Raw genomic sequence first — 24,677 nt, forward strand, 5'->3', positions numbered from 1 at the left:
AAAATAAAAAAAAAGAGTTCTCAGGGTTCCCAGTTACGCACATTCTTCCCAAGTGGTTCTTGTTCCTGAACAGGGTTGGTATACCTGCACCTGCCGTTCCTAGAAAATTTATCCTCTGGGGCAGCAGTCCTGAACTGCAGGGTTAACTGCATGAAAATTGCAGAACCATAAAACTGTGGAGGTGGCAGGGACCCCAAGGATCATCTAGTCCAGCCCTCTGCAAGGTGCAGGAAACCCAATTAAACCATTCTTGAGAGGTGGCAGCCCAGCCTCTAAAAACCTCCAGGGATATCCAGCCTCCACAGGATATATGAGGATTAAGTGTTTGGGTTAGCTGAGGACTATAGGTGAAATGAAGGCTCAGATATTATGGTAGAATTTAAATCTGATTTTTCTAAGAAGGGCTCCTGCTGGGTGAATAAAGCAGAGATGAAAAATAGGGGTGTGGGCATGAAGTCATCAAAAACTAAAGCAATCAGGATTTCCCACAGGGAAGATGCGATGCACACGTAAGCCAGAAGGAATGGGGAAGGAATGGAGGTGACACCTGGATGTGGTTTATTTATATTCCCACAGCTGGGAACACCTGGCAGTCACATCTGTCTTGAGTTCATGGGCTGAAGGGGACTTTGGCAGCCTGCTATTATAAATTCACAGTTGAGCAGCTAAGATTTGTGGCTGGGATTAATGGCTATTTTGGAAAAAGAATGTGACACACCTAGATGGGTATTAGTAGAATTTTTGGATTGGGAGGACCACCCTTCTGTTTCACACCCAGAACTGGTGCTACAGTTTATAATTTATGCTATAAAGGACACATAGAAGTTCAGCGTGGCTAGATGTTTGAACAGGAACCTTTTCTGTTCCCTAAACTGGTAAGTGATCTCCTTCAACAGGTTTCCCAGATTTACATTCTGTAAGCACCTTTTCAAAAAAAGTCAGAATCCTCCCCTTGATAGCTGAATTGAAATATTTTACCAGGGGTGAAAAAAAAACAGTTGTATCAGTTCTATTTTTAAGATATGCTTTACTTTTACTGGAATACTTGCTGAATTATCAGAGAGTATATCGTCATCGCTAACATTGCATCCTGATGGGATCTTGACCACTGCAGCTGAAGAATGCAATACCAAATTTTGCTTATTGATTACGTGCCATCAAGCTGTTTCCGACTCCTAGCGACCACGCAGGGAGATTTTCTCTATCCTTGACCTGTTCTTTCAAGTCTCCCAAGGTGCACCCCTCGCCACTGGGACCGCGTCCTCCACTTTGCTGCCGGCCGTCCTCTTCTTCCCTCTCCTTCCGCCCTTCCCGGCATCAGAGCCTTCTCCAGAGAGCTGGGTCTTCGCATCGTGCGTCCGAAGTAGGAGCGTTTGAGCCTGGTCCTTTGTGCCTTGAGTGAGAACTCTGGGTTGATTCGCTGGATGATCCATCAGTCATTTTTTTTTTTGGCTGTCCACGGTATTCTCAGGAGCCTTCTCCCACACCCGAGTTCAAAGGCGTCCATAGTCTTCCTCTCCAGCTTCTTCAAAGTCCAACTTTCGCTTCCATAGAGTGTCACAGGGAATCCCATGGCTTGCACGACTCTGATCTTTGTAGGTATGGAGACATCAGGGCAGTTGAGTCTCTTTCCCAAGGCTTTCACGGCTGGTCTGCCAAGGGCTAGTCTGCAGCGCGTTTCTTGTTCCTTTCCTGTTCATTGGACTGCTTTAACTCCAATGAACTTATCATTGATTATTCATTAATTATATAATTATAATTATTAATTATAATTATTAATATAATTATTATATATGCCGACAAGTGGACCCTGCCATAGCGTGGGAAAAACGCTAAAAAGATTATTTATCATTAAGGATAATGAGGATTTACGTACTCCCCCTGCCGTTAGCAACCAGGAGCTGAGCTGGAGGCTAAGGAGATGTGATCTTCCGCTCCCGTCCCATTTCTGCCTGTTGCTCAGAGTTTCAACCGACCCAACCCTGGCTGGGGAATTCTGGGAGTTGAAGTCCACCCATCTTAAAGTGGCCGAGCTTGAGAGTCACTGGCGTAAGCTGCCTGGGCTTGGAGGCCCTTCACCTCGAGTGAACCTTAGAACCCAATGTGTCCAGGCTGCGGTTGCTTCCCGCAGGGTGCTTGTTCTGTATATAATTTTTATTGAAGATGTGTACATGAATAAAAGATATCTAAAGGAAAGTTAAAGAAAAATGGGAGGAAACAATACAAAGAAAGAAAGAAAATTACAGAGGCTATTTCCGATCTTCTCCACAGCAGTTACAAAGCAACTTATCATCCCTCCTCCCGAAGATTGTATCACGGAGCAACCCTCTAGCCCATATTCGCTTTCAATCCGCAAATCCAGAAATCGCCATTTCATTTTTTTCCATTCTCAGCAAAAAGTCCATAAAAGGCTGCCCATCTTTTAGAAGAGCCCTTGTTGTTTTATCTCCCTTCAAACAGGTCAATGTTGCCATTTCTCCAAGTTCTGCCGTCTTCACGACCCCTCCCTCCCTCCCTCCCTCGGGGGAATGTCAGTATTTCTCCACGCTGTGCATGTTATAGTCTTGCCCGCAGGTGCTTGTTCAACGTCCTGGTCTCGCTTAGCAACCCTGCGATGTCCTGGTGGTCTCCCATCCCAAGCGTTAGTACCTGAGTAGCTCAGCCAAGGTCGGCTAGGCGATCCACAGGGATTCTAATTCCCGCCTGGCCGGGGAGGATGGGCGTGATACGCCCACGCACCGCTAACGCAACAGCATGGGGGAAACCAGTCCAATCCCGCCACTGGCCATGGCGATTCTGGGGTATCTCGAATAATTAAAATAAATGCTTCCGCCCCGCCTTTATTCGGTCATTGACAAACGGCGCCGCTGCACGGGAGATGAATGAAGCCACGAACGAATGAATGAACGGATGACGCAATAGGCGCGGTGCGCTCTGGGGTGAGTGGCCGGCGCCCTCGCGCGGGGCAGGTCGGGATGCAGCGTGCCAAAGCTCCGGCTGGGCTCCCGGGGCGGGGCGGGGGCGTGGCCTGCCCGGGTCGCGCGCGCGCGCGCAGTGCTGGCTCGAGGGGCCGCGTGCTGCGCGTGTTGCAGAGAGCTGCGGAGCCGGAGCCGGAGCCGGGCGGGGAATGGGTGGCGCGGCCGATTTTCCCTTTAAAATCCGGTAGGAGCAGCAAAAGCAAACTCTGGGTCGAGCCTTCCCCGTAAGTCTCGCGTATGTTGACTTTTCAGTTTTTCTTGGAGTCTTCCTGCCCCGGTGACTTCTCCTCCCTTTCCTGCTGCGCTTCGGAGCCTTCGCGCGGCGCGGCGGGTCTTGCTCCTGGAAAGGGTTTGGCCGCTGCAGCGCGTCCTTTCCTTCGGGGTTTCTGCGCCGCCCCGGGTGGCTTCGCTGCAGGCAGAAATGCACCCGGTGAGGCGGCGAGGCGTTGCGGGGGGGCACCTGAACCGGCACGGCCTTCTTGGCGGTGGCCTCCTAACTGGCCGCGACCCGCGTCGTCTTGTCGCGGGATTAAAAAGCTCGGGGGGTTTTGGCATGTTGTGAAGGCCTTTGCCCCTTTACAGCGCTGTTTCTCAACCGTGGCCACTTTAAGATAGGTGGACTTCAACTCCCAGAATTCTCCAGCCAGAATGCGGGGGGGGGGATTCTGGGAGTTGAAGTCCACATATTTTAAAGCGGCCGAGGTTGGGAAGCACTGCTTTACGATGTAATTCAGCCTGAACTGATTTTGGAACTTTGGATGGATGGGTTTGAAGGGAAAAAAACCCCTCTTAAATGAAATTTTATTGTGGATAGCCCTCGCTGTGACTTTGATGATGGGATGATTCAGAAATATCTGTGGGGGAAAGGTGGTTTAAAGGCCCTGAAAATGTGTTGAGACGGCAAACTCAAAGTCAGGGTCTGGCCCGCTCTTTCCTTTTGTCCCTTTTATCCTCACAACACCCCTGTGAGGTGGGCTCAATTAAGAGACTGTGATCTAAGGCAAAACTGCAAGAAGATTTTAACCTGGATTTTCTCTGGTCCCGTTACAGCAAGCAAACCCTTGTTGCACATTTGCCGCCCCTCTGCAACACCCTTGTAAGGTAGTCCTTACTTAACCATTCATTTAGTGACAGTTCGGACTTACAACGGTGCTGAAAAGACTGACTTATGACCGTCGCAACATCTCCCCAGTCATGTGATCATGATTTGGGCGCTTGACAACCCAGTTCACATTTATCTGTCTGTCTATCTGTCAATCAAAATTCACCACCCCCTATCTCCCCCTGACAGAGGGACTCTTTATGATTGTTGCAGGGTCACGTGAGCACCATTTTTGACCTTTTGAGCGAAATCAATGGGGAAAGCACATGATTCACTTAACCACATGGTTCACTTATCGACCACAGCAAAAAGGTGGTAACATTGGGTTGGATTCACTTAATGACTGTCTTGCTTAGCAACTGCAATTCCAGTCCCAACTGAGGTCGTTAAGCAAGGACTACCTGTACCTTTCTCTCCATTTTTCCTTGTTGCTAATTTGTCCCACGCTGGATCTCCCCCCTGCAGGCTGGCTGCGCTGCTGAGAAAGATGGGGCCCCCTTCCCACCGCCAGAAAGCAGCAAAAGGCAACAGAGGGCGACAGAGACGGGTTTCGCCTGCTGCTTCAACCCGGAAAGGAGACACGCAGGAGAGCAACGGAAGAGACATTCTTAAATTGGAGCCTGCGGCGGCTGAATATTTCCACCAGGCACATGAAACCTTGAAGTCTGGCTTTGCCTCGGATGAGGAGAAAGGTAAGATTTGTCCAGGGTGGGATTTGAAGACGACGCACTTTGGGAGCTTGTAGCCTGACCCATCGGCATTCCAGAAATTTGGGAAGAAGGGAGGCGTTGTTTTTCGTGGTTATGGGCCCGGGCCTTGGCGTGGGGTCTGTGATGGGCACGGCGTGTGCCTGCGTGCGTGTGAATAATAAATAATATTTATTATTAGTAAATAATAATAAATAATAATAAACTGCCTGCTGGACTCCCGGCTGCTGCTGGCTGCGCTGACGGAGGCGGTGGCCAGGAGGGCCTTGGCCGAGCCTTCGCTGGTGCGCCTCCTGCAGCCTTATACCGAAGGCTCTTGAGACAGCAGCTTCCCCTCGTCACGTTTTGTGTTTCCATGACTGCAGTGTGCTGTGCGTGGGCCTGCCTTTGGAGACCAGGGAGGAGTGACGATCGGTGCAAAATGGAGAGGCCCAGCAGGTGTTGGCTGCCGGCAGCATGTCAGCCAGTGTTATGGCCCCTGCATTGGCTGTCGTGGGCTGCTTTTGACTTACGGAGTCTTAAAGGACCTTGGCTTGACTCTGAGATACAGTCTATTATTATTATTATTATTTATTATTATTATTTATTATTTAGAGCCAGTGTGGTGTAGTGGTTAAGGCATCTAGAAACCGGGAGACTGTGAGATCTAGTCCTGCCTTAGCCACAAAGCGAGCTGGGTGACCCTAGGCCAGCCATTGTCTTTCAGCCCTAGGAAGGAAGCAATGGCAAACCACTTCCCAAAAACTTTGCCAAGAAAACTGCAGGGACTTGTCCAGGCAGTCTCCGAGAATCGGACACGATTGAACGGATTAAAAAAAAATTAATAAATTTATATAGTCTGGAGCATGCTTGTCCTGGAGATTTCTGGTCGCTCAGGCCAAGAAGTGCTGTTTTCCAGTTGTGGCCTGTTCTCAGCGAGTGTTTCTGATTATTGTTTTGATGCCGTGGTTATTATTTTTTACTGCTGGATTGCTTGCTAATGACCGGCTAATTATCATAACTGCTGGGACTTAATATCCACCACTTTAATTTCGTTTATTCACTGTGGGCGTCCTAATTGAATTGGCGTTGTGGGTGCGGCGACAATCAGCTATAAATAGCGGGGCATCCTGGGCAGATTTGGCAACGTGGCACGATGATGAATAAAAAGCAGATAGGCGGGGACCAAAACAGAGCTTTAATTTTTTTCCAGACGAGGGGAAGAATTGGATGTAAAAATTTTGCAGAAGGGCAGGACGAATCTGATCCTTGTTCTTTAAAAACACAGCTGCTACTTCTCGCATCCTAGTATTGTCTTCTCCGAATGGAAGTTTTCTATTTTGCTTGGCGCTGGATCCCAGTGGATCAGTGTCCCTCCACCTTGGCCGCTTGAAGATGGGTGGACTTCAACTCCCAGAATCCCCCAGCCAGCACAGCTGGCTGGGGGATTCTGGGAGTTGAAGTCCACCCATCTTCAAGCGGCCAAGGTGGAGGAACACCGCACTAGGTGCTAATGTGAGTCACCTTCTTTTCCCTTCGGCCCCACAGGTCTCTTTGTCAGCAATGTCCTGGAGGAGGCCGTGGCCGTGACCTTGCCGTTAGCCCTGGATCCCTCGGGTTCTCTGCTCCTCCAGGCCCTGCTTCCTTCTGCCTCAGCGCCCAGTTTGGCTGCTCTGCTCCGGGCCCTGCTCCCTTCCCTGCGCCTGGTTGCTTGCCACCCCTGTGGCGCCCACATCTTGGAGGCCGCCCTGTGGAGGGCCCCGCTTCTGATCTCGGAAGGAGGGGAGGAGGCCGGAGTGCTGGAGAAGCTCGTCCTGGAACTGGGGAAGAGCCTGCAGGAGGACCTGCGCACGTTTGCCCTGGACGCTCACGCCAGCTTTGTGGTGCGGACCCTGCTGCAGGCGCTCGGAGGGGCCCGAGTCGGGTCGGATGGGGGCCGGGGGCTCCCGGGTTCAGGTGAGCAGCGGCCGTTGAATGCATACCCCGTTGGGTGAGTGGGTGGGTGGGGAAAGCCACGGCCCCCTTTGCAGCATCTTGGGACTTCCTGCATGCTGGGAGCTTGTGCAGGACCGGGGTGAGAATGGGGAAACCTGGGTTAAAGAGCCCTCTCTGGATCCATCCCTTCTTCTCAGCCCACCCTCCCGCACAGGGCTGTTGTTTCGGGGCGGAATAAGGACAGGGTGCCCCGGAGGTCCCCTTGAGATCCTGGAGGAAAGGTGGGATGGAATTGTAAAAAGCGGTAAAATATTGGGCTTCCCCCTCATTGCCAGCGGGGAGAAGCCTTCGCAGAATTGCAGACAAGAAGAACGCTTGGTGGTTTCTCTGCCTTTCGGGGGCCTTCATGGGCCGGGGAGGGAATTGGGAGGAACGTTTCAAGCTCCGCTTTTGCTACGCTGGCCGTCTTTTCTTGGAAAAAATAAAGGACAAACCTGAAAAAGGGGCGAATCTGAAAGAGGCTCCTAAGGATAAAAAACAAATTAATTGCTTGTGTTTATAACTTTGCTTGACAAAGGAAAATTCAAGAGTGAAACCGAGAAAAGCTTTACAAAAGCACATTTTAATAAAAAATAAAATCAAGCAGTGTAGGTAAATTTATTTAAAAAAACAGTCATGAATGTGAAAAATTGTGTCCCTTTCCTTTTGGTGGTAGAAGTTAAATGACCAAAGTAAAGGGCAGAAGTGAGTTTTTGAAAAATCAATGAATCTAAAGGGCAATATTTTGAAATAAAGGGCTCTCCTTCGTGGCCACTGTAACTTCAGCTGATGGCCCAGCCTTTAGTGGCATATTCTGCCAGGAGTTTGGAGCAAGAGGCTCAGCCCTTCCCCTTCTGTGTCCCTTCCCACCCTCTTAGGGCCTCTTCGTTCCAGGGCCCAGAGAGCGAAGGTGGGGAGCGAAGGACCAGGGGTGTTTGAGGTCCCGGATAGCTTTACCTTGCTCCTGCGGGAATTCAAAGGCTGCCTCCAGGAATGCATTGCAGGTGAGATGCTGCCATCTGCTGGGCAGGTAGGGGAACAGCAGTCTTGCACAGCTCTCTTGATGCGTGCAGGTAGTCCTCAACTTACAACCACAATAGGGACTGGAAATTTTGTTGTTAAGCAGTGTGGTCATTAAGTGAGGCATCATGTGACCATACCTGATTTTACGATCTTTTTTGCCGTTGTCGTTAAGCAAATCCAGCTTCCCCTGTTGACTTTGCTTGACGGAAGCTGACTGGGAAGGTCGCAAATGGTGGTGGTGTGACCCTGGGATGTTTCAACCATTGTAAATACATGCTGGTTGCCAAGCGCCTGAATTTTGGTCACCTGACCAGGGAGACAGTGCGACGGTTGTAAGTGCGAGGAGCGGTCCCAGGTCACTTTTTCCAGCACTGTTGTAACCTCGAACGGTCGCTAAACCTAAGCTCATTGTTAGCCGCCCAGAGTCACTAGTTTGAGACGGGCAGCAATATAAATTGAATGAGTGAATGAATGAATGAATGATCGGGTGGTCGTAAGTCGAGGACTATCTGTATGCATGTGAATGGAAGAGTGTCAGCGTGAGCTGCATTCGGGAAAGGCCGAGCCTTTGCACCGCGGAGCCCTGGGTCACCCTTCCCCGCCTGACCTTCCCAGCCAAGATCCCCGCCATTAAACAAACCTCTCCTCTCTCTAGATTTCGTTACCAACAAATGTTTCGGCCTTTGCCTCCAGGTGGCGCTGGAGGTCCTGCACAGGAAGCTGCCTGCAGATTGCGCTGAGCTCTGCCGGGCAGTGATTGGCTACCTGAGCAGCTGCAACCCGGCCGCTGGGCAAAGGTAAGCCATGGGATTGGCCAGGAGGTGTGGGGGCGGAGTTGGTGGGAGGAGTCTTGCCCATGCAGGGCAAAGTGCACGGGCTTTGCTGGAGCAGCAGAGAAAACTACACTGGTGATGCTGTTGGCTGTCTGAATCTTCCCGGGTTAAAGGCCCACCAGGCAGTGTGGTGTAGTGGTTAAGGTGTTGGACTAGAGCAGTGTTTCTCAAACGTGGCTACTTCAAGCCCTGTGGACTTCAACTCCCAGAATTCCCCAGCCAGTGCATGCGCTGGCTGGGGAATTCTGGGAGTTGAAGTCCACAGGGCTTAAAGTAGCCACGTTTGAGAAACACTGGACTAGAGAGACCCGAGTTCAAGATACCCCTTAGCAGTAGAACCTGGCTAGTGTCAATCCATGGCTCTTTCTGAGCTGCACCTTCCTCACATGGTTGTTTTTGGGGGAGAAAAACAAACCTGCTGCTGCCCTGAGATAGCAGCCTCTTTGAATGAAATAGCAGAGCTTTGCATCCTTTCTCTTAAGCCTTGACTTCCTTCTTGAGACCAGCTAGACTTTTCCTTACAAAATGTTGGTGCCCTTCGCTGTTTCTCTCTGAGTTGGCTTTGGGCCTTCCCAGCCCGTGTGCATGGCGTGGTCGGGCGCGGTAACGCTCCCGCCTTGCGTCTTCCTCCCCGCTCAGCAGCCTCCTGGTGTTTCTGAAGGATGCGACCTGCAGCCGGGTACTGGACAAAGTTCTGGAGGTGTCAGACGTGAAGGCGCTGCGCTCCTTCTACAGGGCTCACGTGAAGGGGCAGCTGCGCGTGTTGTCCGTCCACAAGGTGGCCAATTTTACCTTGCAGCGGCTCATCCAGGCAGCCTCCTGCAAACTGGTAAGAGAGGGCTCTGTCCTTGCCCCGCCGTTGGCTTTAATCGGGGTCTGGTCGTGGGGACCCTGACTTCGGGGGTACCTGCCCACTTTGGTTGATCTTGGGAAGCTAAGCAGGGCCAGTCCTGGTTGGGACTTGGATGGGAGAGTGGAAGAGAAGCCACGCCTGCAGGCTAGACTGGGCGGCTATGGAAGCCAAACGCTTCTGCCTCACTTCCAAGAAAACTCCCCCTCCGTGCCCCTAAGGGTGTACCCATTTAACTCAAGACGGTTTTTTCCCTGCTGGAAAGGATGAAGGGAGGATCTCGGTTTCCCCCCCAGGGAAAGGGGCATTCTGCAACATGTTGGTCCCCGAAGCGGCTAGTTATCAGCGGCAGATCTAGAAAACGGATCCCTGGCGGCCTAGATGGGGGGGGCAGTGAGAAGAAAGGGCTTCTCTTGCCCTGGGAGGGGGCTTTCCTCATTCCCACCCTGTCCCCAGCTGGGGCAGCTTTTTCAGGAGCTGGGCCCGGGCTTGGAAGAAATCATGGCCCAGGAGCATCTCGGCATCGTCACCGCGCTCCTGGGGGCCTGCCGGAAACAGGGTACCCACCAGCCGGAGGTGCTGCGGACCATCCTGGAGGTAAAGAGGCCCTGCTTGTTTTCTTCCTCTGTCCTCTGCGCCATCTTCTCTGCCAGAGAGTTGAGGTTTCCTTTTCTGCAGGCGTTTCACTGTTGGGAGCCCCACTCCCGCCAGCTGGCCTGCGCCCCCCTGATGGCCTCCATGCTGGCTTACGAGGTCTGTTTCGGTGAGGGGGAAAAGGAAGGTCTGTCACAGGAGCAGGTAAGTGGCAAACGTTGATCCCCATGCTAGGAGGGGGAGGGGGCTATGTCTCTTCTGCTGCCTGCTTTTGGGGTTTCCTGGTGGTCTTCCATCCATTGGGTTCCTCTTTTAGCCTTTTGTTGCAACCAGAGCAGCTTCACAAACATTGTAGTCCTCTTGTTTGTTTTCCTTTTCCCTCCTCATTCGTCTTTCCTTTTGTGTGGATTCTTTTAGCCCAAAAGCTTTTGAGCTGTCTTCCCTCAGCCCCCCATAAATCGTCTGTAAGCGGCTCTGAAAGCTTTATTATTTTTTATTTTTTGCCAAGGGTGTAGAGCAGTGTTTCTCCACATTGCCAACTTTAAGATGTGTGAACTTCAGCTCCCAGAATTGCCCAGCCAGCAACTGATGATGCTTCAGAAGCATCTGCAAAGAGGGTCTTTCCTATTTCATGGAATGGCTTTTGTTGCAGAATCCGTTCATATGTCCCCTTTCTGAACAGTGTTTATCTCTTTGGCTTCTGAGGACCAAAAGCCTGGAAGTCTGGCTTGCTACATACTGGCTGTTAGAATAGAGCCTCCTGGGCAGATGAGCATAGAACCCCAAGACCTTGACACCAGTACAAGAAGTCCTCGCTTAACAACCATACATTTAGTGACAGTTTGGACTTAAGACGGTGCTGAAAAAACCGACCTATGACTGGTCCTCACACTTAATGACCGTTGCAGCGTCCCTGCGGTCATGTGATCACGATTTGGGTGCTTGGCAACCAGTTCGCATTTATGATCATCGCAGTGTCCCGTGGTCATGCGATTGCCATTTTCAACTTTCCTGGCTGGCTTCTGGCCGGCAAACTCAGTGGGGAGCTGCGTGATTTGCGTTTCTCATTTCGCTGAACACCTGTGGGGATTCACTTAACGACCGTCGCAAAAGTCGTAAAATTGGGTCAGATTTGCTTAATGACCGCTTTGCTTAGCAACTGAAATTCTGGTCCCAACTGTGGTCGTTAAGAGAGGACTACCTGTCGGTTTGACTCTGAACCTTTTTTATTTTAAACATTTGTTAGCATCGCCTCTAGAATCAAACAGTCTCTCCCTGTCAAGCTTGCCCACGAGGACCGAAGCCTTTCTTTGCTTTAAATGGAAGGTGGAGATTTCTGATCTGCTGGGACTGCAGCCCCCAGAAGGCCCAGCCGGTGTGGCCTGTGGGGGCACCTGGCTGGGAGGGAAGCGCAGTGTATGTGTGGAGGTAGGTCCTCCAAGGAGCAATGGAGGTGAAGCAGGCTTGGTTTCCCCGTCTCCCTCCAGGCGGGCGCATCGCCAACCCTGAGCGCCGTCTCCTACCACGGCTCCCTGGTGCTGCAGCATCTCCTGCACTTTGCGGACCCCTCCCTCGTGCTGCGCAGCTTGGCCGCCATGCCCCCCGTGGACCTGGTCACGCTGGCTTGCGATCCCGCCGGGAGCCACGTCTTCGACGCCCTCCTGGCCAGCCCCTCCGTCCCCGAAAAGCCGAGGCGCAGAGTGTTGCGCCAGCTCAAGGTCAGTCTCGGGAGCCCTCGCGAGATTCCGCTCCGGGTTTTGGGGGCTGCCGGTCGTGGTGCTCTTGAGCTGGGTTGAGGGGCATCGCTTGGCACGTCCGCAACTGGGGTGGAATGCCTTTCACCGTGGTTGGATCAGCAGTGCGGGGGTGCTGTTAGGGTGCAGTCAGAAAAGCGAAGGTGGCAGCTGCGGGGTTGCAGTCAAAGCTCTGCCTGCTTTTTATGTGCACCCCTAAACAATCTAGACCAGTGTTTCTCAACCTTGGTGCCTTTGAGCTGTGTGGACTCCAGCTCCCAGAATTCCCCAGCCAACATTGTTCCACTGGCTGACAGCTCATATAGTCAGGAGTTTCCTGAACCTCCTTCCCTGTGATTTTAATCCATAGATCCTGCTCTTGCCTTTTGGGGCGACGGAGTAATAACTTCGCTCTGTCTTCTGTCTAACAACAAACATTTGATGACTGTTAATCGTATTTCCCTTTAGTCATACCCGGAATGACATTTGATCCTCATTCATTCTATCTAAGCAAACCATCTAAGTGTCCCTCTTTCATGCAGGTAACTCACTTCTGCATTCAGCCCACATGCATTCGGGACCTATTCATTGGAGGCATCTTAAAATGTTTCTCTTTTTCCATCTTTAATATACGTTCTAGAGAGGTACATAAATCCATTTGCTCGCTCCAGTTTTTCATCACATATGTATCATTTGCAATTGTTCTCCCCCTTTTTCTAAACGGCCATGATCTTTGATACCTTATTTTTCAGATTCATAGTCCTTGTTATATTACCGTCGGCCTAACATCTGCAGATGGTTTGGGGTCTTGGCCAACAACATGTCATCGGCATGCAAAAGTACCCATTTCACTTCCAAAGTCAGCACAGCTCTTAACATCCTTGCAAGCATCATTTATATGCTTATCCATCGTCTGTTAAGCCGTCACGAGGACATCGCCCATCCTTGTTTTATTCCCTCCTAACGGATGCACCGTTCCCTAAGCTATCCCTTTATTCTCACGCACACTTCGCTCCCGTCATAGATCACTCCACTTTAAACTCTTGTTTCTGAGCAATACATGAGTAGGTGGGACTTCAGAGCCATCACCCAGAACAGGGTACCCCAAAACATGGGGGGTTTCCTGCCCTGATTTTCCTGGAAGTCAAACCCAGCAGGGTAAGCGAGATTTCCGGTCAAGTGGGTGCCTGCGTGTGTGTAAGTGGGCGAGAAGGATTTTCGCTTTTACTTGAGAAAGACGTAAGCCCGCATTTGTTTGAACATGGCCTGAGTGACAGTGACCGCTGACCAGCAGGAGGGGACATGAAGGTCTCATTCCACCTCTCCCCCCCCATCCCACCCCAATTTTTGCTTTGCATTATCAGGGCCACTACGTGTCTCTCGCCTGCTCCAAGCACGGGAGCCGTGTCCTGGATGCCATCTGGAGCAGAGCCGCCCTGCCAGCCAAACGAGAGCTGGCTCAGGAGCTGGGTAAGGCCCCTGTTTCCTTTCTTCCCCTCCCCTTGTTCCCCAGAGATGACCTTGCAAATGAATGGGCCATCCAGGGGCAGAGGAAGTGGGCATTCTCTGCTGTCTGGGCTGGTCAGACCGGGTCATCTCATCCTGCCCCCCAACCCCCCTCCTTGCAAAACATGTCACAGATGAGCAGATTGTGGAAGAAACACCCGTTTTGCCCTTCCTCTGTTTTGGGGACAGACAAAGCAACTTTGGGAAAGGGTCCTTGGCGTAAGGGGTGGCTCGCTGCCCTTGGGGAATCTGGCGCGCGCTCTGGCCCTGGCTGAGTTCGTACGTCGTGCTGAGCCTGGCTTGCTTAAGCTCAGCGCAGGGATGCAACCACTGTGGAGGGGTTTATTCAGGTAGAGAGTGCACAAGGCTGCCTAATGCGTAACAGGGCAGGCCATAAAGCAGAGCTGCCCACCTCCAGTGGCTGGGTTCACACGGCATGCTAAGGTGCAGCCAGACAGAGGGCGCTTTGGCTGAGCGTCACCTGTGGACCCAGTCTCTGGGCCAGGCGAAGGTTATCCGTTTCTCGGAGACCTTGTTCGTGCCTTGCGATCATTCCCCAAAGGGCTGGTCTGGCATTCCCAGAGCCAGCTCAGCTCCTGAAGCCCCCCTCTCTTCTCCCCACCCCCCAGCGGAACACGAGCCTCAGCTACGGCACGACCCCTTCGGCCACCACCTTGTCCGCAATTTTGCCTTGACCCACTTCCTCAAACGGCGCCGAGACTGGGACAGCCACCAGGAGGCAGAGAAAAAGCGGAGAGAGCTGTTCGCTGAGATCCTGGAGGACTGAACAGCGGCCGAGGGACTCGCTTTGGGCCCAAAGTTTGAGGTGGCGGAAGATGGGACCTTTTTGCTGGCTGCTGAGAACAAGAGGACCAGCTCCTTGAGGGGGCTTTGTGTTGCACACCCTGCCAAAATCTGCACAGGAGAGGCTTCAGGAACCCTCCTTCAACCTCATGAACATTAGGCCAAGAATGCCTGTACCTCTCAGCCAGCTCATGATGGGAGCTGTAGTCCAAACGCCATGGAAAGAAGGGAGGTGGTGCATTTGAGATGGCTCTGGGCACCTCTTTCTTCACTCTATTCTCAGATGGATATTTATTTACATTTTTGCAGGTATTAAAGGCTACGATTCCTTTGCGCATGCTGTCATGTCCTGCCTTTAGGACAGGCCCATCGGCTGGGTCTTTCCAGCTCCTGTGGCCCCTGCTGTTTGTCCAGAGGGCTGCCAGCTTCCTGCAGGCTTTTGATGATGATGCATGTTTGCAAGCATCTGCCACGGTTTTAAGGGGAAGGGAGCTGCATGGACAGGCCGAACTGTTTTACTCAATGGTGGAAGGCTGGGGAGAGGAGACTTGGCGCCCCTTGTTTTCTGTTCTCTTCGATTGGCCCCTTGTTTTGCTTAGAGTGGGGAGCCATCATCTGAGGAGCAAATACTGAGTGGTGGAAGTAAGAGCCACAGTGCAGGGCTTGTAATGCTTCTGCTCTCCTAGTTAAATGCAGGTAGAGTGGTAGCTGAGCTGGAGGCTCTAGGGCCCAGCCTTTGCAAGCCAAGATTAAGGCTTCAACCTGCTGATTAAAGATGGCGGCCAGTAACAAGTGGAAGGGCTGGACTGTTGGATATGGGCCAAGTAGGCCAGCTTTGCCAAGCCTGGTTCCATCCAAAGGTGGTTTACGGTTACCACACTGCCAGGGATGATGGGCCTTGCAGCCCTACCCCTTTGCAGGATGTGAGGCTGGAGAAGGCAAAAAGCAGATTTTCCTTGGATATTCTGAAGAGCTCATATGCTGCATTGGTGGTCTGTTAAAGTGGCTAAACAGCTCCCTGTTTGCCACTCTGGTTCAAGCCCTTGGGCTGCGCCCTAAGCCTCCGAGAGGGGGGGAAAAAAGGCTGCAGGTCAGGATCTCTATTCTCTGTTTAAATACCCTTTAAATCTGAGTCCCAAATCAAGCGGGACTAGGACTAGTTTGAAGCAGGAAGGTTCTCCAGCATTTTCAGGGAAGGAGGCATCAATCGTGACAGTTGGTTATCTTGACTTGTGAGTGCCAGCTGTCGCCCCCTTCCAGGAGCCGGCGGATGTAGTGGGAGGCCCCCAAGAGAAGGTGCCCGAAGCCTTGCATGACGGCGGAGGCCACCCGCAGGATCTCCCTGGGGGGAAGGAAAAGGAAGAGAGGGATTTCTATCAAAATGATCCATAAACATCAAGGTTGGTAAAAGCGTTAAAAGTATCAATCCCTCGTCTAGCTCAAAAATGCTACGGAGGATTCGCTTTGGGGTGCTTGGATGGGAGGCACCAGAAATTTGAGTGGGCAAGCTGTGGTAGGAAGTCAAAAAGCGTAATGGGTAGAAGGAATGACCTTGAGGAACAGGAAGAGCCGCAGAATAAAAGAGACCTGAGTCCGGGGTAGAACTGTAACCTGAGACAGCGTCTTAAGGCAAGACCCTCCCGAGTTCTCGCGAAGATGAAGGAAGGAGGGGGAAGTGTATTGAGACTTGCAAGATTCTCTTATGTTACAGTAAAAGTATGAGCCTGCTGGCTTTGGTTTCCTAGTCTGGCCTACCTTGAAGGGCTGACAGACAGGCAAAGCAATGCCAACACACTTCTGTGTTGTTGCCAAGAAAACAACATGGAGGTGTTGAAATCGTCAGGAATCAAGCTGGGCTTCAAGGAGCTTTTACTCTAGTTTTGAACTTGCCCTCCCAAACCCGAACGAGGGCCAGGAACAAAACAGCATCCTTTTTATGAGTGATGCCAAATTGGTAGAGGGGTGGGGATTAAGCAAGGCTAGAAAGCATGTCGCAAGAGGGCGTCCTTCACCAAACGCTGCAGCTTTGATTAAGAGGATCATCCTAACCTCGCTGGGGAGAAAGGGCTTCTGTTGGTCTGGGGATTGCTGTCCACAGAAAGTGACCCCCCATTTCTGATACCAACAGAACTGTCCCAAATTATGAACAGCACAATGGATGGGAGTGAAAGAGCGGAAAACTCTTCCCACTTTCCACGCTTTCTCTGGAAAATAGGTTTCGGGCCATCCCCTACCCTCCCTCCGCGTCTTTTCCCCAGAAATGCTAGGAAGCCAGGTGCCAGGCTCACCGCAAGACCTTCTTGGGTCCCAGGCATTTGAAGTCGCAGCTCATTGAGTAGAGCCCATAGAAGGTGGCCGAGATGTTCAGGCTGCCGAAAAGGTCCCACGGGTTGAGCTTGTAAATGTCGAACGTGATGCGGGCGATATCCCGGCTGTTTCGAGGCTTGTCGCGGCTCAGGGCGTACGACCAGCTGGTGTTCTGGGGGAGAGAAAAGGTTGCATTTCGGGTGCAATCCAGATGTGCCAGGACCACTCCCAGCTGGCTGAGAAATCTGGGTCTTGCTGTCCCAGAACATCTGGAAGGTGCTGGTTGAAGAAGGTGGCTTTAAGTTCCTGCTGTTTGCCTCTTGAGCAGTGTTTCTCAACCTTGGCTGCTTTAAGATGGGTGGACTTCAACTCCCAGAATTCCCCGGCCAGCATTCTGGGAATTGAAGTCCACCCATCTTAAAGCGGCCAAGGTTGAGAAACACTGTTCTTGAGGGACAGCAACTTGCTTTGTCCCAGTAAAATACACCCCTTTGGAATCACTAAATGTGCTAGGCGATCTTTTTTAAAAAGACCTTTTACTAGTAACAGTATTTTAGCTTTAACTTAGGGACATTTTATTTATTTTTAAAAAACGTGTCAGCTGTCCTTTTCCCCATGTGTGGTTCTGGGCGGCATGAAACCATAAATATAAAAGGAACATTGGGATCCAAAGAAGAAAACTACGTACCACAAAAAATCAACATAAGAAAGGGAGGGAAAAAAACCACAAAAAAACCCCAAACCAAAAAAAAAAAAAATACCAGCCCACCCCTTCCAGTGCTGTTTTATCAGCTGCCTTTACTGTGGTTTTGGTTTGTTAAAACGAAATTGCATCAAAGGGATTTCCTGCCAGCAGTTACATTTCTATCCTGGTTTACAAGTGACAGTTGCGACCTTCGCTTGCCAGAAATCCCAGATCTGTGATGAAATAAGGCAGGGAAGAACAGGTGATGGTGTTGGACTTAGTCATCACCAAAATTGACCTGGAAAAGAATTTAGTTCTCATATTTGCGCAGTTCCAGAGTCTGAAGGCTCCTTGATCACGGACTGATGTTCTAAGAAAGCGAATTGGAACTGAATGTTGAAAAACTCCCTCAGAGTCGGAGCACTTTGCGAATGGGCATGATAGACCGGAGGAGTGGTAGGCTCTTCCTTGGAGGGGTTCAAGCAAGGCACTGGAGATTCTTTATTTGGACTTTTGCACTGAGATGGGGGTTGGACTTGATGACCTCACGGGATCCTTCCAACTCCCTATGCTCACAGTACGCTTATTTAGCTGGGCAAAAGGCCGCATTCCCAAAACCAGGTGAGCTTGGTTAGTTTTAATCTAGCAGACAGCATCACGCCCATCCCTGCTTTGGAGGGCTGGTTGATTTTTGGGGGGTCAGCAGCTCCCTGTAGAAATGGGGTTTTTCACCCCTCTTTCAGGCCATGCCTGACTCGGTATCCAGTAAATCCTAATGATGTTTGCTTTGTCATCTGGTTTACCCCTTCCTTTGCACACAAGCCCAGTGCCATGTTCCCTGACCACAGCATTTCTCAACCTTGACTGCTTGAAGATGCGTGGACTTTGCTCGCCAGCTGGCTGGGGAATTCTGGGAGTTGAAGTCCACGCATCTTCAAGCTGGCTGGGGAATTCTGGGAGTTGAAGTCCACGCATCTTCAAGCGGTCAAGGTTGAGAATCGCTGCCTTACGGTCAAGCTTTTAGCAGCTATGTAAACCCCAAAGCAGCATTCTCACAGTCCTCTCTAACTGGGTTACATGACAGCAAAAAAGTATTATTTCATTCAATTCATTGTAGCTGCCCAGAGTCAGTTGGAATGGGCAGCTGTAAGAAATTTAATGGAACAGCAACAAGAAGAAGGGGTTAGGCTATGGAAGTCTTGGCGACTGGCTCAATTCAGGCCACCCTGTAGGTCAAAGCCACTCGAGGCAAAGCTTTCTCAAGCTTCTTGCGAAACTCCTGTTCCATCAGCTCCTGTTGATGTGCCGGGGAGGCAGCCGCCCCTTTTCCTAACGAAGGAGGAATGTGCAGATGTTCCCAGTTGGATTATTTTGTAACCTGCTATCCCCTTTCCCAAGAGCTGAGGATCTGGTGAGCCCCACCTTGCTGGGACTCCATTTCTGCCCTTTCTCTAGCACCATCAAGGCAGTGTTGTCACCCAGGACTTGGAAGAATTCCTCCGTCTCAACCAGGGTGCCGTCTTCTTCCAGCATCAAGGAAACAACGCTGGAAAGGAAGAGGGTCTCTCTCGCCTGAAAAACAGGAAATCGAAGAAGCTGAGGCATGGAAGGCAAAGGATCCCCTACCCAAACTGCTGCTTTTATGCGCCAAGATCATCTGTCCATTTTGTGGAGGTCGAAACGCAGAGGTCGAGCTGGAGTGACCTGTTACAAGTTCACGCTGAGCCAACCAAGGCAGGACCTGGCTTTCAAAAGGGGGGGGGGCATATTTTCTGGGAGGAAATGAAGCATGGTCACCTTGCAGAGTAACTCTTCCAACGTGCCTGCCATTAAGCCTTTGCGGACGTTGCGTTTGTGATCGCACACTCGGAAGGGCCGTTGGGGTCGAGGGCCTGGCGTCCAGACCCGCCGGGAGATTTCTGAGCCTGCGTTGGAGACCGACCTGGGTTCGGGGAGAGAGGAGAAATTATTTGGCTGACCGATGGCTGTGTGTCGGGGCACGTGCAGAGTGTCTGGCAAAAAACATGCCTTCCACTCCTACAGCTATAAGAACATCCCTCTTGAAGAGTGCATGTCCCTGATTTTTGAGATTAGCTGTAGCTAGGCTCCCCAAACAGCTACAATTAATTAGGACTACGTGGAGCAATTTATTACAGGAACTTCTGTTCCTTGGCTGTTGATGTCACAGTCCAAATTCCAGGCACTTTTCTCCAGGAAGAGGGGGCAGAGTAGGGGTGGAGTAGCCATCAAGTCTTGCTTGACTCCTGCTGGCTGCACAGACATGTCCGTGTAGCAGTGATTTACAAGTGACTCATCCTTGGGATTTTTACTTTCTGGTCCAGCTTCTGGACTTTCTGGGGGTCTCGCATCCAAGTACTAACCAAGCCAGGCCCTACTTTTTATTTGTGAAACCAGCCAAGACTGGCTGAGTGCTGCTGTTACTGAGCCGGGCTTAGTGAGGATAACAGATCCTTTAATCCAAAAAGGTAACTCTCCATATTTCTTGGCTTGGCGCGACTTGAGTAGTTATTTCTCTCCCCTTTTATTCTTGCTATAAAAGAGGAGTGAATTCAGGACTGGAATCTTGTTCCGTTGGCCAATCAGTTTTAAACATCCACTTAAACCGTAACCCCAAAAGTTGCAGGGTTGAGTCCTCTTCCGGGGCTGGCCGGCTCGCTGCCAAGCCATTTATCTTTCAGGATACCTGCTGCTGTTCCACCCCACCTCTTGGTTTTCCATCTCTTTCCCCTTTCAGCATCAACAGGCTCCCTAACAGAACTGACCTTCTGCTTAATCTGTTCCTGAAACAAGCCATTTTCTGGGCCTCTCAAACCATCCTCAGAGCAAACAGACCAGGTTTGTATAACACACTCTGCTCCCTCCCCAAGTCACAACCCCTAAACCGGATTAACATGGATCAAGCTTAGTACACTGTGTAAACCCAGCTGTAAAAGACCTGGAGATAACAACGTTGGGTGAACCTGGCCAGTTCGCCGCCCTTTCCTTGAGCTTTCTGTCCTCTTAGGGTTTCCTTGCTGAAGTTTTTCCCCACCCCGTCAACTCGTTCAAAATTTGCTTTCCCACAAACTGGTGGATCCCTCCCCTCACGTTTCCCAACATCCTTGTGTCGGCTGCTGTAACCCTGTAAGTGGAGGGTCTCTGGGACTGCGGATCAAGGTAGCCGCAGAAGAAGGCACAGATATTTTGCTGATGTTGGGAACTAGCTGGAGAAACCAGGCTGACAAGGTCCGGTGAAGTAGAGAGTGCCAACCCCACCCCGTGCCCCCAAACACTCACTTCAGCAAAGCCGAGGGGACCAAGGCATTGATGAGCTCCATGGTGCCCAAGGCGGGCTGATGGGCTCCTGGCTTGAAGACCTTCCTCTTTCCTGGCTTCCTCAGTTTTTTTTGTCTTGAGTTGCAAAGGGGAAAATGTGCCCTGTTTGGTCTGTCTGGACTCTGGACTGTACATTTGTGGGCAGGAGCCTGTGTGTTGTGCATGGATGTGTGTGCTGCGTGTGTGTGTGGAAGGCATGGTGCAAATTCCAAGGTGAGCAGCCAGAGGCGGAACAGATAATGCACCAGGTTGTGTTGGCCGCTGTCTGTCTTGATTTTTTACACTGACCAAGCAATGCTCCTTTCCCAGAGGGAGAACACCCAAGCAGAAATTTCTCTTGCTTTTCTAAAACTGGGTTAAAATGTTATTTTTTAAAAAAAATCGACAGGGTCCATATAACAGTCCCGGCAAGATTGTGCATCAGATAGCAGCGCTGTATTAAAAACTGACCAATAATAATATAAGGAAAGGACAGATGGACAAATATTAACACTTCTCTGGATACAGCGGAATACTGTGTGTGTGTGTGTGTGTGAGTCAAAAGACGTGGTTGGGTCCAGGCCCAAAACACAATTCGATTTAATTATAATGTTAAATAAATTGACTATGGTTAATATAATTAACTCTCCACGTGCAGTATTTTAAAGTTTTTATCGGGCAGTCGCTAGGTGGCAGCACCCTGATAATGTTGGCTGTCTTGAAAGGGAAGCCGAGTCAGGCCCGGAGCTGTGTTGTTAAATTGGAAAAAGACGCATTTGTGATGTCACAAGGGCCGCAGCTTAACTTGAAAGAGATTTTGATCGTTGCCTCTGTTCTTCCATCAGGTGCAAGATTCCCGTTTGGTGGCGAGCCAAAGCCAAAGCCTTCCGGACAGCGTCTCTGTGCTCAATGGAGAAAAGGGTCTGTCGGGAGGGGCCGTTCACAGAAGTCTATCATGGTGGAGTAGGAAGGGATCACAGGGGTCATCTAGTCCAGCCTTCTGCCAGGTGCAGGAAAACGAATCGAACCATCCAGGAGAGGTGGCTGTCCCACCTCTTCTTTAAAAACCTCCACAGGTGGAGAACCCACCTCAACAGGTGGACGGTTCCATTGCTGTCCAGGTCTTACCATCAGGAACTTTTTCCTTATGTTTAAAGACGTTTAGGCGGCTGCCACTTGTACGCATTGTTCCTGGTCCTCGTTTCTGTCCATGGCTCTTGAGCCTCTTCCCTATGGTTTTCTTTTACGCACCGGAACATGGCTGTTACGTTTCTCCTCAATCTTCTTTTCTCCAGACTGAACATCCCAAGTTCCTTCATTCTCAAGTCCCTGGATCATCTTTGTTACTGTCCTCTGAGCCTGCCCAGTCCGGCAATGTGGCGTGCAGAACAGTATAGAGCCCTCCAGGCATGGTTTCATCGGTGTAGAGCAGGGAGGAACAAGGACTTCTTGTGTCTCTGCGTAATGGTTGCCTATTCTAAAACAGTATCAGACTCACAGGCAAGATTCAAGGATATCTGATTTATTAAAGAACAGTAAGCAGGATCACAAAGCAAGCTGAGAATGGAAAAAGCGCGCCAAATGCAAACTAAAAACCCTCAGTGCAGATTAAATCCCTCCCCCCGTAGAATCTTCCCAAGCTCACAATCCCAGGCGCTCCTAACGGTTTCTGATGGTCTGCGGGAAAAGGCCTTGAGCAGAGAAAATAACCCAAACACATTCCATTGTAATGAACACAGATACAGAGCTCGGTACAAGGTTTCACAGCAGCTCCCTCCCAAACAGAAACGCGCGTCAGCCCCATGGCGTGTGAAACGTTACGATGTATAAACTACATTGAAACAGTGAACGTGGCACTCTGATTCCATGCTTCTTCGAGTGCAGGCCAGAACTGCATTAGCCCTTTTAGCAGCTGTCTCACAGGACGGGCTCTTGTTCAGCTTGTTGTCACTGACCACACCCCAGTCCTCAGGTGTAGTGCTTCCAAGCCACCAATCCCTTGTCTTGTATATGTGCCCTAGATCTTTCATCCCAGAATAGACCGCCTTATATTTCTCCCTGTTGAAGGCATTTTGAGCCACTCAGCCCAGCAACCTGTCCAACAAGCTTGTTCTGTCGGCTGTATATTCATTTGGTTATCATGCCTTCCAGCCCACATTTAACTAGTTTGCTAATCAGTCTGCCGTGATTAGAGAGCCTTGCCTGTCACTTGGCTGAAATCAAGTGGGCCAATTTGCTAAAACAAAACCTTCTCTGGTGTTAATTGGTTCCTGATTGGATTGTTTCTTTGAGGGGTCAGAGCTGATTACATAGCATGGTATTTTTCTCTGAATAAAGACTTCTATGATTTGTCATACGATTAACCTATCAGTTCAGTAACGAGTTGGAAATATTTTTCTGTTTCTTTTTTGGAAAAAAAACCCAATGCAGTTGCTGTTACTTTTATTGTATAGAGCAGTGGTCATGGGACATGCATGTGGGTTCTCAGGCCTGAACAGACAAAACCACAACTTGCAAGCACCTCCTTGTGAATCAGCTCAGAATTGTCTTTATTTGTAACCTTTCCAAGGTAGAAGAGGCATTTGTTTCTCTAAGAGCATGGCTCTTCCAGCTAGATAGTTCTGCAGGCAGCATCCACCTAAAGCAGATAAACAAATCCCGCAAAAGTAATGCAGGAATCCCTGGGGAAGGGGTTTCAAAACTGGAAGGATGGAGAAGGGGTCACAATGCAAGGGGTGGGACTTGCATTGGTGAGAAACTTGCTGTTTTTAACGCACCCCCCACCCCCCGGGAGATGCTGCAGCTTTGTCTAATCTGTCAGCATGTGCCTATTGCTGTGGGGAAAGCAGGGATGAATAAATGGAGTTAATCAGGGGCTTTAATTAGAACGTGGCTGGCATCCTCTTCTGAGTGGGAGAACTTTAATCTCCTTTGAATCTTCCACCCTGGAACCTTACGAAAGAAATGTGATCCCACGTTTTCTGCAGGCAGCCTCAGTGCCACCTCATCTTCAGCCATCTTCCATCCCAGAGGAGCTTCACCTCTTCAGCAGTTTGAAACTGCCAAAGTCCAGCTTCATTTGCTAACCGTTTTCTCCCCATCCTCCTCTCTCGACTGACAACCACTTAGTTCCTTCGCTCATCTCAGCTTCCTTGCTGCTCCCACGTGAGAGCCTCTGTGCTGCGAGAAGGCTTTGTCTGATTTCCTCCCAGCTCAGGTTATCGGTTACAAGTCCAGTCTGGACGATTATGGGACAAGCTGGCCCACAGAGTTTTTCATTTACCTGTTCCATCAGAGTAATACACTGTTTCATAGCTTGAAATGCACCTGTCTTCTAAACAACTGCAGGAGCTAACTTGGCATGTTAGATTCCTTGCCCAAACGGGAACGGTAAGAGGAAAGAGAAACAGCTGGCTATAAATGGCAGGTCTCAACTTTTAAAAATGGCACGTTGTTCCTAGTAAACAGATGGGGGATTCCTGGTTCTTGTCCTTCAGATACAGGACAGCATCTGAGCGTGGCTTTTGTTGCAGTGAGGAAGAGGAAGGTGTGAAGGCTGAAGAAAAGGTTTATAGTTGATACAATCCTCCTTGATTGTTGGTCTCTTGGAAGAATGTGGAGCAGGAGAAGTCACGCAGTGCGTAGACTGACTCGGCTTTCTGAAAGGGGTGGAAAAACATATACTGCATGTGCATGTGGGGAATTAAATCAAAAGTCACCAGGGAGGGATGAGAAACTCACCATGGCTGCCGACACTGTGGTGGTGACACTCACCAGAAAGTTGTCAGCACCGGGCTCTGTGCTTTTCGCTCTTTTCTTTTCCTTCGCTATTTTATTTTTAGGCAGGACCCCCCAATCCAGGCTGTCTTGCTGCAGCTGTTCAGGTTTGTCCTCTTCTTGGAAATCTAGCCATAAAACGGCGTTGAGTCACATCACGGGTTGTTGCCTGTCACCCCAAAATTTTAGGGAAGCAACTGGGTGCCTCCAAACGTTTTCACACTCAGCAGTTTTTAATGTGAGAGATCAGGAGTGTTGGGGTATGTGTGTTGACCCTCCCCTTTGTGGATGCCCCTGTTACCCCTTAAAGGACCCTCCCCCTTTTTGGTACAAAAGAATAGTGCATCCACCTTCCAGAAATCTAGAGCAAGGGGCACGTGTGTTGGCAGGGGCAAAGAAGAGTGGGTGGCATTTTTCTGAAGGCAGATGAAACTGCTCCTGCAACCAGGAAAAGATGAAAAAAGCAGAAATGTGCAACTCATCTCTGCACCCACAGTAAAGCAGAAAGCA

General features: G+C 50.5%; 2 protein-coding genes across 4 annotated transcripts; one reads left to right on the forward strand and one right to left on the reverse strand.

Annotated features, from left to right (window-relative positions):
* The first annotated feature begins 4,551 nt into the window (after window positions 1-4,551).
* Window positions 4,552-14,417, forward strand: NOP9 (NOP9 nucleolar protein). Of its 3 annotated transcripts, XM_063301629.1 has the most exons (10): window positions 4,552-4,772; window positions 6,315-6,722; window positions 7,619-7,744; window positions 8,419-8,560; window positions 9,236-9,425; window positions 9,903-10,043; window positions 10,125-10,244; window positions 11,528-11,758; window positions 13,138-13,243; window positions 13,909-14,417. In XM_063301629.1, the coding sequence occupies exons 1-10, from the start codon at window positions 4,568-4,570 to the stop codon at window positions 14,064-14,066; spliced, it is 1,827 nt and encodes a 608-aa protein (XP_063157699.1). In that variant the 5' UTR covers window positions 4,552-4,567; the 3' UTR covers window positions 14,067-14,417. The 3 variants fall into 3 exon arrangements, with proteins under 3 accessions (XP_063157699.1, XP_063157700.1, XP_063157698.1); XM_063301630.1 differs by lacking the exon at window positions 13,138-13,243; XM_063301628.1 differs by lacking the exon at window positions 13,909-14,417 and having other exon boundaries at window positions 13,138-13,900.
* A 757-nt stretch (window positions 14,418-15,174) lies between these two features.
* Window positions 15,175-20,502, reverse strand: CIDEB (cell death inducing DFFA like effector b). Its single transcript, XM_063301631.1, has 5 exons — window positions 20,373-20,502; window positions 18,873-19,017; window positions 18,498-18,647; window positions 16,372-16,562; window positions 15,175-15,425 (listed from the first exon to the last, which is right to left on the reverse strand). Exons 1-5 carry the CDS (start codon window positions 20,411-20,413, stop codon window positions 15,287-15,289), a joined length of 666 nt encoding a protein of 221 aa, XP_063157701.1. The 5' UTR covers window positions 20,414-20,502; the 3' UTR covers window positions 15,175-15,286.
* Between the last annotated feature and the right edge of the window lie 4,175 nt (window positions 20,503-24,677).

This window comes from Candoia aspera, chromosome 4 (genome assembly GCF_035149785.1).
Source record: "Candoia aspera isolate rCanAsp1 chromosome 4, rCanAsp1.hap2, whole genome shotgun sequence".
In the NCBI taxonomy this organism is placed as follows: Eukaryota; Metazoa; Chordata; class Lepidosauria; order Squamata; family Boidae; genus Candoia; species Candoia aspera.